The 13,670-nt window shown below is 39.7% G+C and overlaps 1 protein-coding gene across 8 annotated transcripts in view; it reads left to right on the plus strand.

Annotated features, from left to right (window-relative positions):
* TNPO3 (transportin 3) overlaps positions 1-13,670 on the plus strand; it is a 108,013-nt gene that overhangs the window by 48,646 nt on the left and 45,697 nt on the right. For 7 of the 8 annotated variants that reach the window (XM_036328733.1, XM_036328735.1, XM_036328734.1 and 4 more), the window contains 3 exons: positions 5,164-5,307; positions 8,637-8,812; positions 9,298-9,436. In XM_036328733.1, the coding sequence (XP_036184626.1) occupies positions 5,164-5,307; positions 8,637-8,812; positions 9,298-9,436 (459 nt within the window). The remainder of the gene's footprint in view (positions 1-5,163; positions 5,308-8,636; positions 8,813-9,297; positions 9,437-13,670) is intronic. The other variant, XM_036328740.1, reaches the window with a different exon arrangement.

Consider the following 13,670-nt stretch of genomic DNA (forward strand, 5'->3'; position numbering starts at 1 on the left):
ACAAAGGGGATGGTTGTGGTAGATCTTTAAGAGAATGGGCATCCCCTGTCATGATATCTGTTATTGCAGGGCTTTCAGTCTGAGGAAGACATGTGAGGGCAGGCTTCTTCCACTGGTAAGGTGAGAATCAGAGTGACCTGGTGTTTCAAGATGATCAGTTTCATTCGGGTCCAACCAGATATCTATGTTCCACGCTTCTGAATCCCATTCTTTATCAACCATTTTCCTAACTTTCACATGGGAAACTTGGTGGAATTGTAAATTCAACTGTTGTTTGTAATTCGCCACAAAATTAAATTTTGTGTATGAGTTTCAGCAATACCAGCCTATAACTAAATAGCTTCCTTTAGAGATGTCATAGAAACTGGTTCTCAGACTGTAACTTGAGCTTAATGGAATTAAGCTTGTCATTTTCTTTTTCTAAGTGCTCAAGTGAAGTCAAAAGAGAATCTAGTCAACACTGCTGTGCTTATAGCCATCATTATTGCCACAAATGGTCAAGTGCAGCAGCCACTTGGGCTCTCAAGGCACAACAAATCAACCTGTGCCAAATATGAGAAAGTGTTTTACTTAGATAGTACTTTCTCATAATTGGCACAGGTGGTAGATTGATTTGTTGTAATGGAATCTGAAAAATATATCCCAGTAATACCTAATAAGGTCTATAATTCTGTCATGTAGCTTGTCATGTTACAGAATCCAGAGGATTAAATTAGTACAAAATTGCCAAAAAAACCCAGATATTTGGCTATAATACCAGGTACCAAAGGCCTCTTAAAATCTTTTCATTCAGTTTCCCTCAAATTCTCTTTAATGGTTCCACGCCATTTCATTTTCCTACTAGTATTTTACTTTTTCAGTCTACTCAAATGGACCCATTCTTCTTCTAAAATAATTTTTTATTTTTAATTGCAGTTAATGTATACAAAATTATATTAGTTTCAGGTGTACAACCCAGTGATTAGAAATTTATATAACTTTCAAAGTGATCACCCTGATAAATCTAGTACCCATCTGACATCATACATAGTTATTACAATATTATTGACTACACTACTTATGCTGTACTTTACATCTTCATGACTATTCTGTAACTACCAACTTGTACATCTTTTTTTGTTGTTGTTAATCCTCACCCAAGGATATTTTCCCATTGATTTTTAGGGAGAGTGGAAGAGAGAGGGAAAGACAGAGAAACATCGATATGAGAGAAACACATCGATTGGTTGCCTCCTACACGCGCTCCGACCAGGGCCCAGGCTGGGGAGGAGCCTACAAACGAGGTACGTGTCCCTTTGACTGGAATCGAATCTGGGACCCTTTGGTCCACAGGCCGACGCTCTGTCCACTGAGCCAAAGCAGCTAGGGCCCAGTTTGTACATCTTAATTCCTTTACCTTTTTCACAACTTAATTCCTTTACCCAAGCCCCCTCCCATTTAGCATTATCGAAATGTTCTCTGTATCTATGAGTCTATTGCTGGTCTGCTTATTTATTTGTTTTTTAGATTTCACATATAAGTGAAATCATATGGCATTTGTTTTTCTCTGACTTATTTCACTCAGCAAAATACCCTCTAGGTCCATCTATGTTCTTGTAGATGGCAAGATTGCTTTTTTTTTTTATGGCTGAGTCATATTTTGTTGTATATATGCATCACCTCTTTATCCATTTATCTATTGATGGACATTTAGGTTTCTTCCATATCTTGGCTATCATAAATAATACTGCAATGAACATATGGTGGATGCATGTCTTTCTTATTTAGTGTTTTGGATTTGTTCAGATAAATATCCAGAAGTGGAATTGCTGGGTCCTTCATTGTCTTTTTTTTTTTAGTAAGCTATGAAGGTGGTTTTTTTTAAAAGTCTGTTTTTATTGATTTCAGAGAAGAAGAGAGAAGGAGAGAGAGATAGAAACATCAGTGATGAGAGAGAATCATTGATTGGCTACCTCCTGCACGCCCCCTACTGGGGATTGAGCCCGCAACCCAGGCATGTGCCTGGAATCAAACCCAGGACTTTTCAGTCCCACAGGCTGACACTATACACTGAGCCAAACTGACCAGGGCCATTGTCTCTTGTTATAGCCTTTGTTTTAAAGTCTATTTTGTGTGGTATAAGTATTGCTACCCAGTTTTTTTGTTGTTTCCATTTTAATGAAGTATATTTTTCTATCTCTTTACTTTCAATCTGAATTGAGTCTCTTATAAATAGCATATTAAGAGTCTTGTTTGGTTACACATTCAGTTACCATGTGTCTCTTGATTTAATTGATTTGCATTTAAAGTAATTGTTGATAGCCCAACCAGCATGGCTCAGTGGTTGAACTTTCAACCTAAGAACCAGGAGGTCATGTTTCAATTTCCAGTCAGGGATCGTGCCTGCAACCCCGGGCATGTGCCCTTACCGGGAATCAAACCTTGACCTCCTGTTCACGGGTCAATGCTCAGCTACTGAGCCACATCGGCCGGACCTTATAGTGTATTCTTCATTTCAGTTATTGTATTTTTCATTTCTGACTTTTAAAAAATGTTTTTTATCTCCATTTTCATGTTACCTATCTCTTTGTTGAAATTCTCACAAAGTTCATCTACTCTTCCCCTAAGTTCATTGAAACTCCTTATAACTAGTGTTTTGAAGTCTGCATTTGATAAATTGCTTGTCTCCGTTTTATTTAGTTCTTTTGTTCTATTCTTTCTTTTGTGATATGTTTCTTTGTCTCCTCACTTTGGATGCCTCCTTATGTTTGTTTCTCTGTATTAGGTAGAGCTGCTACGTCTCCCAGTCTTGGTAAAGTGGCCTTATGTGGTAGATGGCACAACCTCTCCAGCCACTCAAGCTGGGCAATCCAGGTGTGCTCCTGTGTGGACTGTGTGTGTCCTCCTATTGTAGTTGAGCCTTGATTACTTTTGTCACGCCAGTGGGAGGGATTTACCCCCAGGCCAACTGGCTGCCGAGTACTGGCCCTGACTACAGCCAAGGAGCTGGTGTTCAGGGCCCAATCCCATGGAGCAGGACTTGCTTTATTGGGGCTCTGGTGCCTGATGAGTCCGCCCCTTCAGTGTGTCTTTCATGAAGGTGGTAAGGTGGAGCTCCAGTGTGGTCTGAACTCATCAAATGGACCCATTTTTAAATACTGTATTGAACTTTTAAAAGTTTTTAATATTCTTCTTACTTTTATAGCTTAACTGATCCTAGCCTCCAATATATTTTTCTCCCTTCATTTATTCTACATTTTGTTAATCTAAGATCAGTTCTTCTTTGCTTCTGCTATATTTTTACTGATGAGCTCTTTTGGTATTTATTTTCAACTTTGAGGCCTAACTCTAAGAGGTGGAGTTTTAATAATATAGTTCTCTAAGAGGAACTGAAGGTAGTAACTCAGTTCCAAAGCTTTATGATGTGTGCTTGATTTAAATAGCAGAATTTCTTCTCCAAAGCAACTAGCTTTAGATGTAGGATTTTTCCAAAATAGTACCCTCAACTTTGAGTCAGTAGTTAAAATGTACAATCAAGTCCTTCCATTTGTAAACATTATACCTTCGTAAAATTGAGATGTCATTTAGGAAGCATAAAGGCCAAGCAGTTGTGTAATGCATTTACATAAACAGCTTCAAAAAGAGTAGTGTGTGTGTGTGTGTGTGTGTGTGTGTGTGTGGTTGCCATGAATTTACTTGAATCATTTCTTTTTTTCTTCCTTCAGTTCAGTTCAGTACAGTTTCTGATTAATAAGTATGGAATCATTATTGCCTGATACTGCAGACATAGGGGCAACATGGCTACCTAGAAGTATAAGTGCCAGCATTTAGGTCATATGGGATTCCATATCCCCCATGCCTCCCAAACTTCATGGCAATTATGATGTTTCTAACCCATTGCCTGTAAATGTTGTTGTTGTTGTTATTATTATTATTGTTTGTTTGTTAATCCTCACCCAAGGATATTTTTCCATTGATTTTTTAGAGAGAGTGGAAGGGAGGGGGAGAGAGAGAAACATCGATGTGAGAGAGACGCATCAATTGGTTGCTTCTTGCACAAGGATTGAACCTGCAACCAAGGTACATGCCTTGACCGGAATCGAACCCAGGACTCTTCAGTCCACACGCCTATGCTCTATCCACTGAGCCAAACCACTTAGGGATGTAAATGTTATATTTAAACACTTTTTTTTAGGTTATTAAATTGTTTATTGTATTGCATTTACAAAGAAAACAGACAATGCATCCAGTAGCAAGAATAAAAATGTACTCAGGATTTTATTTTTAACTGACAGCAAATAGAAATTCTTTAGTGAGATCATGACAGTTTGACAGTATTATGATTAAGTTCAATAAAGGTTCATGGTGTACTTAGAAGATCAAATTCTACAGCTGCCTTTTTCTACAACCTCTACTTCATCTGGACCCTTAAATGATGGGGAAAGCCCTTATTTTATGAGAAACATTGCCAAAATGAAGTTATATGTTTTTCTACTACAAATTCGTGTCAGTTGTTGAAACAGGGCCTTCTACTTTATGTTTTGGTTATTTCATCTTATTATCATTATCAGAATTCCTATAACTCCACAGTTGTAATTTAAACACTTTCTGTCCAGAAAAAGTTAAATTACACTTCACTTTGGAAAATTATACATCACAAAAACAGTTTTCAAAGAGAAACAATAATGAGTTTTAGCCTAACTTTTTAAAAATCTTTTATAAACTATCACATTTATAGTACTGCCACTTTCTGTGGAATGGCATATTTACTTGAATATTAACTGCTAAAGCTGAAACATCAGCTTTTCATGTGGGAATATACAGTAGTATTATGATTACCTTATTTCTGTTTTATAAAATCAACCATAGATGAGTATTGCTTTAAAGACAGTTCTACTGATAAGGTTACATTAATGCAGAAATGGGATCTAAGAAACAGTTATTTCTGAGACATATCTATCTTTTGGCGTGTGTATAATCTCTTTGTATCTCAGCTTCCCAAGTGAGATAAAAATACCACCTGTAGAGTTTTAGTGGGGATTAAATGAATTAAAAGTGTTGAGAACAAAGTACTTATAAAGCACTTCTGATAGCTTTTACTGTTTTCATCCTTTCCATTATTACATCTATGAGGTGATTGTCCTAAATATAAAGATTGACATTTTTTCTTATTATTATTTTCAGATGACCTGTGTAGAAAAAGCAGGAACAGATGAGAAAATGCTTATGAAGGTCTTTCGCTGTTTGGGGAGTTGGTTTAACCTAGGCGTTTTGGACAGTAACTTCATGGCTAACAATAAGTTACTAGCACTCCTTTTTGAGGTTTTGGTAAGTAATGGCTTTGTTTATGAAAGTATTTCTGCCACATAGTCACAGTAACTAACCTTCTGAGATATAAGTGTTTTCATATTTCTGAAAAGTGATTGGAAGAAAAAGAAACAGCGATATCTCAAGCACAAATATTGAATAGGTCTTTGCAGATGGGAGTGACTTTGTCTCCTTTTTCCCAATGCTTTTCTTCCATGAAGATATATTAGTATGGAAGCTCTGTGCTTAATGGTTGTGTGCTGGTACACGTTAATCAGCTGCCTCCTGCACACCCCTTACCAGGGATCAAGCCTGAAACCCAGGCATGTGCCCTGACTGGGAATTGAACTGGTGACCTCTTGCTTCATGGTTAATACTCACCACTAAGCTACCCTGGCTGGGCGAGTTAAATAATTCTTTTCCTTCAAAATTTTCAAGGGCTCTTGTATACTGGCAAACATCATTGTTAATGATGAAGCTGGTTAACTGATTTTTGCTTCATCATTGCTCATGATCAATCTGGATAACTGGTTTTTGCTCCTTTCTAAGTTACCTTCTTCTCTCTTCCCCAGAAGTTTTAAGAACCTCTCTTTAACCTTGATATTCTGAAATATCATATTGATGTTATGTATGGGTCTGTGATACTTGTTGGATCCTTTTATTTTATCATTTTTAAAAAAATAAATCTTTATTGTTCAGATTATTACAGTTGTTCCTCTTTTTTTCCCCCATAACTCCCCTCCACCCAGTTCCCACCCCACCCTCTGCCGTTACCCGCCCCCCACTGTCCTCATCCATAGTTTACGATTTTTGTCCAGTCACTTTCCCCACCCCCACACCCCTTTCCCCCCTGAGAATTGTCAGTCCACTCCCTTTCTATGCCTCTGATTCTATTATATTCACCAGTTTACTCTGTTCATCAGATTTTTTATTCACTTGATTTTTAGATTCACTTGTTGATAGATATGTAATTTGTTGTTCATAATTTTAATCTTTACCTTTTTTCTTCTTCCTCTTCTTAAAGAATACCTTTCAGCATTTCATATAATACTGGTTTGGTGGTGATGAACTCCATTAGCTTTTTATCTGTGAAGCTCTTTACCTGACCTTCAATTCTGAATGATAGCTTTGCTGGATAAAATAATCTTGGTTGTAGGTTCTTGCTATTCATCACTTTGAATATTTCTTGCCACTCCTTTCTGGTCTGCATAGTTTCTGTTGAGAAATCAGCTGACAGTTGTATGGGTACTCCCTTGTAGGTAACTGACTATTTTTCTCTTGCTGCTTTTAAGATTCTCTCTTTGACTTTTGCCCTTGGCATTTTAATTATGATGTGTCTTGGTGGGTCCTCTTTGGATTCCTTTTGTTTGGGGTTCTCTGCACTTCCTGGACTTGTAAGTCTATTTCTTTCACCAGGTAGGGGAAGTTTCTGTCATTATTTCTTCAAATAGGTTTTCAATATCTTGCTCTCTCTCTTCTTCTGGCACCCCTATAATTCGGATGTTGATACGCTTGAAGTTGTCCCAGAGACTCCTTACACTATCTTGATATTTTTGGATTCTTTTTTCTTTTTGCTTTTCTGGTTGGGTATTTTTTGCTTCTTCATATTTCAAATCGTTGACTTGATTCTTGGGATCCTCTTGTCTGCTGTTGGATCTCTGTATATTATTCTTTATTTCAGTCAGTGTATGCTTAATTTCTAGTTGGTCCTTTTTCATATCCTCAAGGGTCTCGCTAAATTTATCGGCGATTTCTAGAAAATTCTTGAAAAACCTTATAACCGTGGTTTTGAACTCTATATCCAGTAGTTTGCTTTCCTCCATTTCTGTCATTTGTGATCTCTTTCTTTGTCTCTGCATTTTGGCTGCTTCCCTGTGTTGATAGAGTGGCTTTGTGTGCTAGGTGTCCTATATGGCCCAGTGGCTCAGCCTCCCCAATTACTTGAGGTGGACACTCTTGGTGCACCCCTTTGTGGGCTGTGTGCACAGTCTTGTTGTAGTTAAGCCTTGATTGTTGTTGGTATCACTGGGAGGAATTGACCTCCAGGGCAATTGGCTGTGAGAATCAGCTGTGTCTACAGTGGGAGAACTTCTGTGCTGAAGACACCCTTCTGGGGCAAGACTTGCTTCAGTGGGGCTTTGGTCCTCACTGAGTCTGCCCCCTGACTGTGTCCCTTATGGATCTGAGGAGTTGTAATCTGGATGGTCCTACTCTGACCACTAGGTACACGGGCTCTTGGATCTCTAAGGAGGTGCTAATTTAGCCTCTACCTGAGGCTACCCAGCAGGAGCTACGGAGAGATCTGCAGATTCCTCTTCCTTGTTTGGGGTTTGGAGGTGCCCAGATGAGGCCCAGCTGTGAAGCAATGCAAGCTACTGTGGGACCTTGAGCCTTCTTTTGGATGTTCTGGTTCTCTCTGACCCAGCTGCAATTTGTTAGGTAATTTTAGATCTCAAAGAGCCAGTCCATTCATATGCAAAAGCCTCTGCTCTCGGCTTGGGTGGGGCAGGGTCTCAGGGAATCAACAGGGCAGAGCAAACAGCTATGGCTGGTTCTCAGTCCTGCCCTAAGAGGCCCCACATCTCAGTGTCCGGGTAATCGCTGCAAGCACCTCTGAGAAAGCTGCCCTTGAGTTCCGCCTGCTTCCAGACAATCCAGTTTCTCCCCGTATGAGTCTGGGTCCCCAGAGACTTTCCCGGAACTGGAGTCAGGGCCATCGGGAGCTTGTGCCTCCCTCCCGATTGAAAAAGACAACCATGTCCCCCATTGCCAGCCCTTTCTGTGCGCGCACCTCCGTACCTCTGCACTTTACTTCCACACCTCCTGAGTCTCAGTGTGCTTTTCTCTTTCCTTCTAATTATAGAATTTCCACCCAGCCTTCCTGTGGTTCTGGGTGATGTCTGTTTTGTCTTTAGTTGTAGTTTTGAAGTGGTTGTGCGAGGCAGCAATTTCAGGTGTTTACCTATGCCACCATCTTGGTTTCTCCATCCGGATACTTTTATTTTAGATAGTACTTGAATATCAGAAAAAGGATGGAAAAAATTTCCAGAGACTAAAATATGGCAGGAAACACAGATGGCATTCCAGTCAGAGGGACTGATATGGAAAACATGGGTTTTAGAAGTCAGGTGATCATGATTGAGGTACAGAAAGGCTGATTTGCTTGGCATATAGGGAAATTGTCAAAAATAGCATTGAGAAAATTGATGGATATTGTCTCATTGAAGGCCATGGCTACCAGGCTTTAGCCATGTAAATTACATTTTTCAGAAACAGGCTATTATTGTTTACATATTAATTGCATTATAGCTTAATGATCATACTTCTGCCCTATTCCTGCTGTTTCCCAGCAACAGGATAAGACCTCATCCAACCTACATGAAGCTGCTTCAGACTGTGTGTGCTCAGCTCTCTATGCCATTGAGAATGTGGAGACTAACTTGCCATTAGCCATGCAACTGTTTCAAGGAGTCCTGACATTGGAGACTGCCTATCATATGGCTGTGGCACGTGAAGATTTAGACAAGTGAGTATTTAAGACAGTAGCCCTGGGTTCACACACAGTCTGGTGTTTTTTTATAATTTATCTATTCTTTGTGACTATAAATACACACTCTGCATCCTAAAGATGCTCTTCTATTTTCATCTGACCTGTAGTGGCAAATTGGATGCAGAAGGAAAAGTTGTAATCATGGAAAGTTGTAATTTTTTATGCTTAAAAGGGGCAAGGCTCTAAAAATTAGGGATGAACTTTGAAGAATCAAGTGTGATTTGATGGGAATTTTATTCAGCTTTAGTATTTGAGAATTTGAACTGACTTATGAGTCATTTGCTTATATGTATAAAAGTATATGATGTAAGAATAGTGGATGTTATGGAGATTGGAGTACAGCATAGCAAATAATCATTTGGGCTGAGGATCCTTTTCTTTATTTGAATAACTGTTGGTGAATATGTACATAAAATAGCGAGATTTCTGACTTGGTGTTCTCATTCTTCTTTCATCTACAGAGTTCTGAATTACTGTCGGATTTTTACTGAACTATGTGAAACTTTTCTTGAAAAAATTGTTTGTACTCCAGGCCAAGGTCTTGGGGACCTGCGAACTCTAGAACTGCTTCTTATCTGTGCAGGACATCCTCAGTATGAGGTAGTGTTTATACTATGCTAAAGCCATTATTCTCTAAGTTTTATGTTGCATATTATTTATATTCTGTTGTTTCCCACCAAGCTTTATATTAATGGGAAATTATAGTCTTATTTTTAATTGATCTGATGTGGGGGTTACCTCTGTATTGGATTTTTTTTTTAATTAATTATATTTGGGCTTCTTTTGAATTCTTTTCTATTTTTTACCTGGTTAGCTGAGCTGACTGGTATGTGTACCTCAATGAGTCAGTTAGAAAGAAAGCCTACTGTCTTTCTACTAAGCCCACTATTTCTCTGTAGTTATTCTTTAGAGTTTTACAGCTAAAAAAAAACTCCACCAAATCTTAAGCGCACCTCCAAAAATCTTAACATCCAAAGTTTGTCTCCAGATTATGGATGGGAATGAGAAAAGGATTAAAAGGACTTAAAGAGTCTCCTTCATTCCAAATTTGGTGTAAGACACCCTACCTCTTTTAAGTTTGCTAGATTAAAAAAAACAACAACTTCATTTAAGTAGTTTTTTCTTCTTTTAATAGTGTAAGAAATGACAAAAAACTCCCAAGTTGAGTTAATAGCTCTATTTTGGATCCTTGATGGGAAAAGTAGGATATAGGGTCCCTCTTAGGGAGGTCACAATAGTCCTGTTAATTCTCAGCCCCTTTTCTGTTATACGAAAGATAATGTTTTTGGTATTTTTTGTTTGTTTGTTTGTTTGTTTTTAAGATAATGTTTATTTGTTTGATATAATCTCATGAGGATATCTAGATTTGGATGAAACTTAAGACATTTGCCCTGGCCCTAACCGGTTTGGCTCAGTGGATAGAGCATCGGCCTGCGGACTCAAGGGTCCCAGGTTTGATTCTGGTCAAGGGCATGTACTTTGGTTGTGGGCACATCCCCAGTAGGGGGTGTGCAGGAGGCAGCTGATTGATGTTTTTAACTCTCTAGCCCTCTCCCTTCCTCTCTGTAAAAAAATCAATAAAATATTTTTTTAAAAAAAAACAAAAACATTTGCCCCGCCTAGGTATCTTGGTTGGAGCATCTTTCTGATACACCAAGGATCCCGGTTCAATTCCCAGGCAGGGCACATATAAGAGACAACCAATGAATCCATATATAAGTGGAACAACAAGTTGATACCTCTCTCTCTCTCTCTCTCTCTCTCTCTCTCTCTCTCTCTCTCTCTCTCACTCTCTCACTCTCACTCTCTCTCAAAATCAGTTTCTTAAAAATCAGTTAAAACATTTTTGGGGCTGGTCAAGATGATTGCATAGGTAAATACTGGACTCTCCACCTCTCACAACCACATCAAAATTACAGCTAAAATACCAAACAACCATCATTCACAACCATCTGAAATCTAGCTGAATGCAAGTCCTACAACTAGGGAATTAAAGAAGAAGCACACATCAAGACTGGTAGGAGGAGTGGAGAGTTGGAGTGAAGTTATAGAACCAGCTGGTCCCATTCTCATGTGTGGCAGTTTAAAATTGGGAGGGATATCTTGGCTGTGGAGGTTTCCCTAAAGGAGTAGTGGGTCCCAGCCCCACACCAGGTTCCACAGCCCAGGGTTCTAGTATCAGGAAGAGAAGTCTCCACAATTTCTAGCTGTAAAAACCAGCAGGGATTGTGGCTAAGTGACACAGAGGCTTGTTGGTCTCAGGCAGTTCCTATTAAAGGGCCCTTTTACTCAGACTCATTTCCTCTGAGCTCGAGCACTGGGCAGCAGCTTGAAAGGAACCTGGGACATTCAGGGAGGAAGTAACTTGCTTGGAATCAGGGCAAGAGCTGGAGGGGCAGCTTTCTCCCAGACAGAAGTTCTGGCAGAGGCCATTGTTGCTTTGATGAGCTCTCTGCACCACAAAGCTGGCAGGGGCAACACCATATCTGAATCTTCATCAACCTGGCTCACACTTTTTGGCATACCCTGGTGATTCCCTAAGATCCTGCCCCTCCCTACTTGCATGCTCATCCAAGCCATTTCCAGTGGCTTTTCCATACAACTGGTCTCTCTTGCCTCATGCTTCAGACTTTCCTAAAATCTCAAACAAGCAGCATCTGGCTTCAGCATACCCCATACCTCTCAGTAAGTGGCCCCAGGCCCGGCATTAGTGGCAGCCTGCCTTGGTTCATAGCTTGGCCTCTCCTGGGCACCTCCAGGCTTAACACAAGTAGCAGCCATCTGCAGATTGCTTTGTAGTTCATGGTGGGTGGTCCCATGTAGAGGGCACAGGCAGTGGCTGACTTTGCACCTCCCAGTAGGCTCCAGAACCAGCAGTGCATCTAGTGGTCAACTTCAACCATGCTGGATTACAACCCTACCATCTCCACAGGTGACACAGTCAAGGGGTGGACACACCAAAGTCCCACTGAAGCAAGTCCTGTTCCATAGGGTCAGCACCTGCACAGCTCACACCGGGAGGCACCTGGATTGCCCAGCTCAGGTGACTGGGAAAGCCGAGCCATGGGGCCCAACAGGACATCTACTACACAAGGCCACTCTACTAAGTCCAAGAGACATAGCAGATCTACCTAATACATAGAAACAACCATAGGGAAGCAGCCAAACTAGAGAGACAAATAAACATGCCACAAATGAAAGAACAGGAGAACTCTCCAGAAAAAGAACTAAATGAAATGGAAGCAAGAAAACTACCAGATACAGAGTTTGAAGCAGTGGTTATAAGGATGCTCAAGTAACTTACTGAAAACTTCAAGAAACACAGTGAGAACATCAGCAACATAAAAAACCAGTCAGAAATGAAGGATACATTCACTGAAATGAAGAATAATTTGCAGGGAATCAGCAGTAGAGTACAGGATGCTAAGAATCAAATAAAATATTTGGAATATCAAGAAACAAAAACACCCAATCAGAAGAACAAAAAGAATAAAAAAATATGAAGATCGTGTAAAGAGTCTCTGAGACTAAAACTTAAACATACCAACATTCACATCATGGAGATGCTGGAAGGAGAAGAGAGACAGAAAGAAAATGAAAACCTATTTGAAAAAATAATAACAGAAAACTTCCCTTACCTGGTGAAAGAAATAAATATACAAGTCCAGGAAGCACAGAGTCTCAAACAATATGAACCCAAAGAGACCTATACCAGGACACATCATAATTAAAATGCCAAAGGTTAAAGACAACTGGGGGAAAAAATAATATCTCAGAGAGGAAGGGAGAAGGGGGAAAAGAGATAGAAGCATCAGTGATGAGAATCATTGATTAGCTGCCTCTGGCATGGCCCCTACAGGGGATTGAGACTGTAATTTGGGCATGTGCCATGCCTGGGAATCGGTTCATAGATTGCTGCTCTACCATTGAGCAACACCAGCTGGGCCAAAGAGAGAATCTTAAAAGCAGCAAGAGAAAAGCAGTTAGTTACCTACAAGGGAGTACCCATATGACTATCAGCTGATTTCTCAACAGAAATTGCAGGCCAGAAGGGCGTGGCACAAAATATTCAAAGAAATGAAAACAAGTACCTAAAACAAGGTTACTATACCCAGCAAAACTATCATTTAGAATTGAAGGACATATAAAGAGATTTCCAGACAAGAAAAAAGCTACAGGAGTTCATCACAACTAAACCAGTATTACATAAAAAATAAAGGGTCTTGCCCTAGCCAGTTGGGCCCAGTGGATAGAACGTCAGACTGTGGACTGAAGGGTCCCAGGTTCGATTCTGGTCAAGGGCACTTGACCGGGTTATGGGCTCGATCCCCAGTAGGGGGCATGCAGGAGGCAGCTGATCAATGATTCTCTCTCATCATTGATGTTTCTATCTCTTCTTGTATAAAATCAATAAAAATATTTTTTATAAATAAGTAGAGGGTCTTGAGGAAGAAGGAGGAGAAGAAGGATGATGATCAAGAATATGAATAATAAAATGGCAATAGATATGTATATATCAACAATTGAATCTAAGAATCAAAATAAGCAAAGGAGAGACTCAGATATAGACAGCATTTTGACAGTTGTGAGATGGGAGAGAGGTTGGACAGATGGGTGAAAAAGGTGAAGGATTTAGAAGTACAAATTAATCATAGCCCATGGACACAGACAATAGACAGGTGAAGGCCTGGAATGGGCTGGGAGATGGGTGGAAGGGGGCAAAGCGGAGAGTGGAGGACATCTGTAATACTCTCAACAACAAAATAAATTTTAAAAAATAAAATGAAATGAAACTTTTGGGAGATAGTATAGCACTACAAATAATTATCACTTC

Source organism: Myotis myotis, unplaced genomic scaffold (genome assembly GCF_014108235.1).
Source record: "Myotis myotis isolate mMyoMyo1 unplaced genomic scaffold, mMyoMyo1.p scaffold_m19_p_11, whole genome shotgun sequence".
In the NCBI taxonomy this organism is placed as follows: Eukaryota; Metazoa; Chordata; class Mammalia; order Chiroptera; family Vespertilionidae; genus Myotis; species Myotis myotis.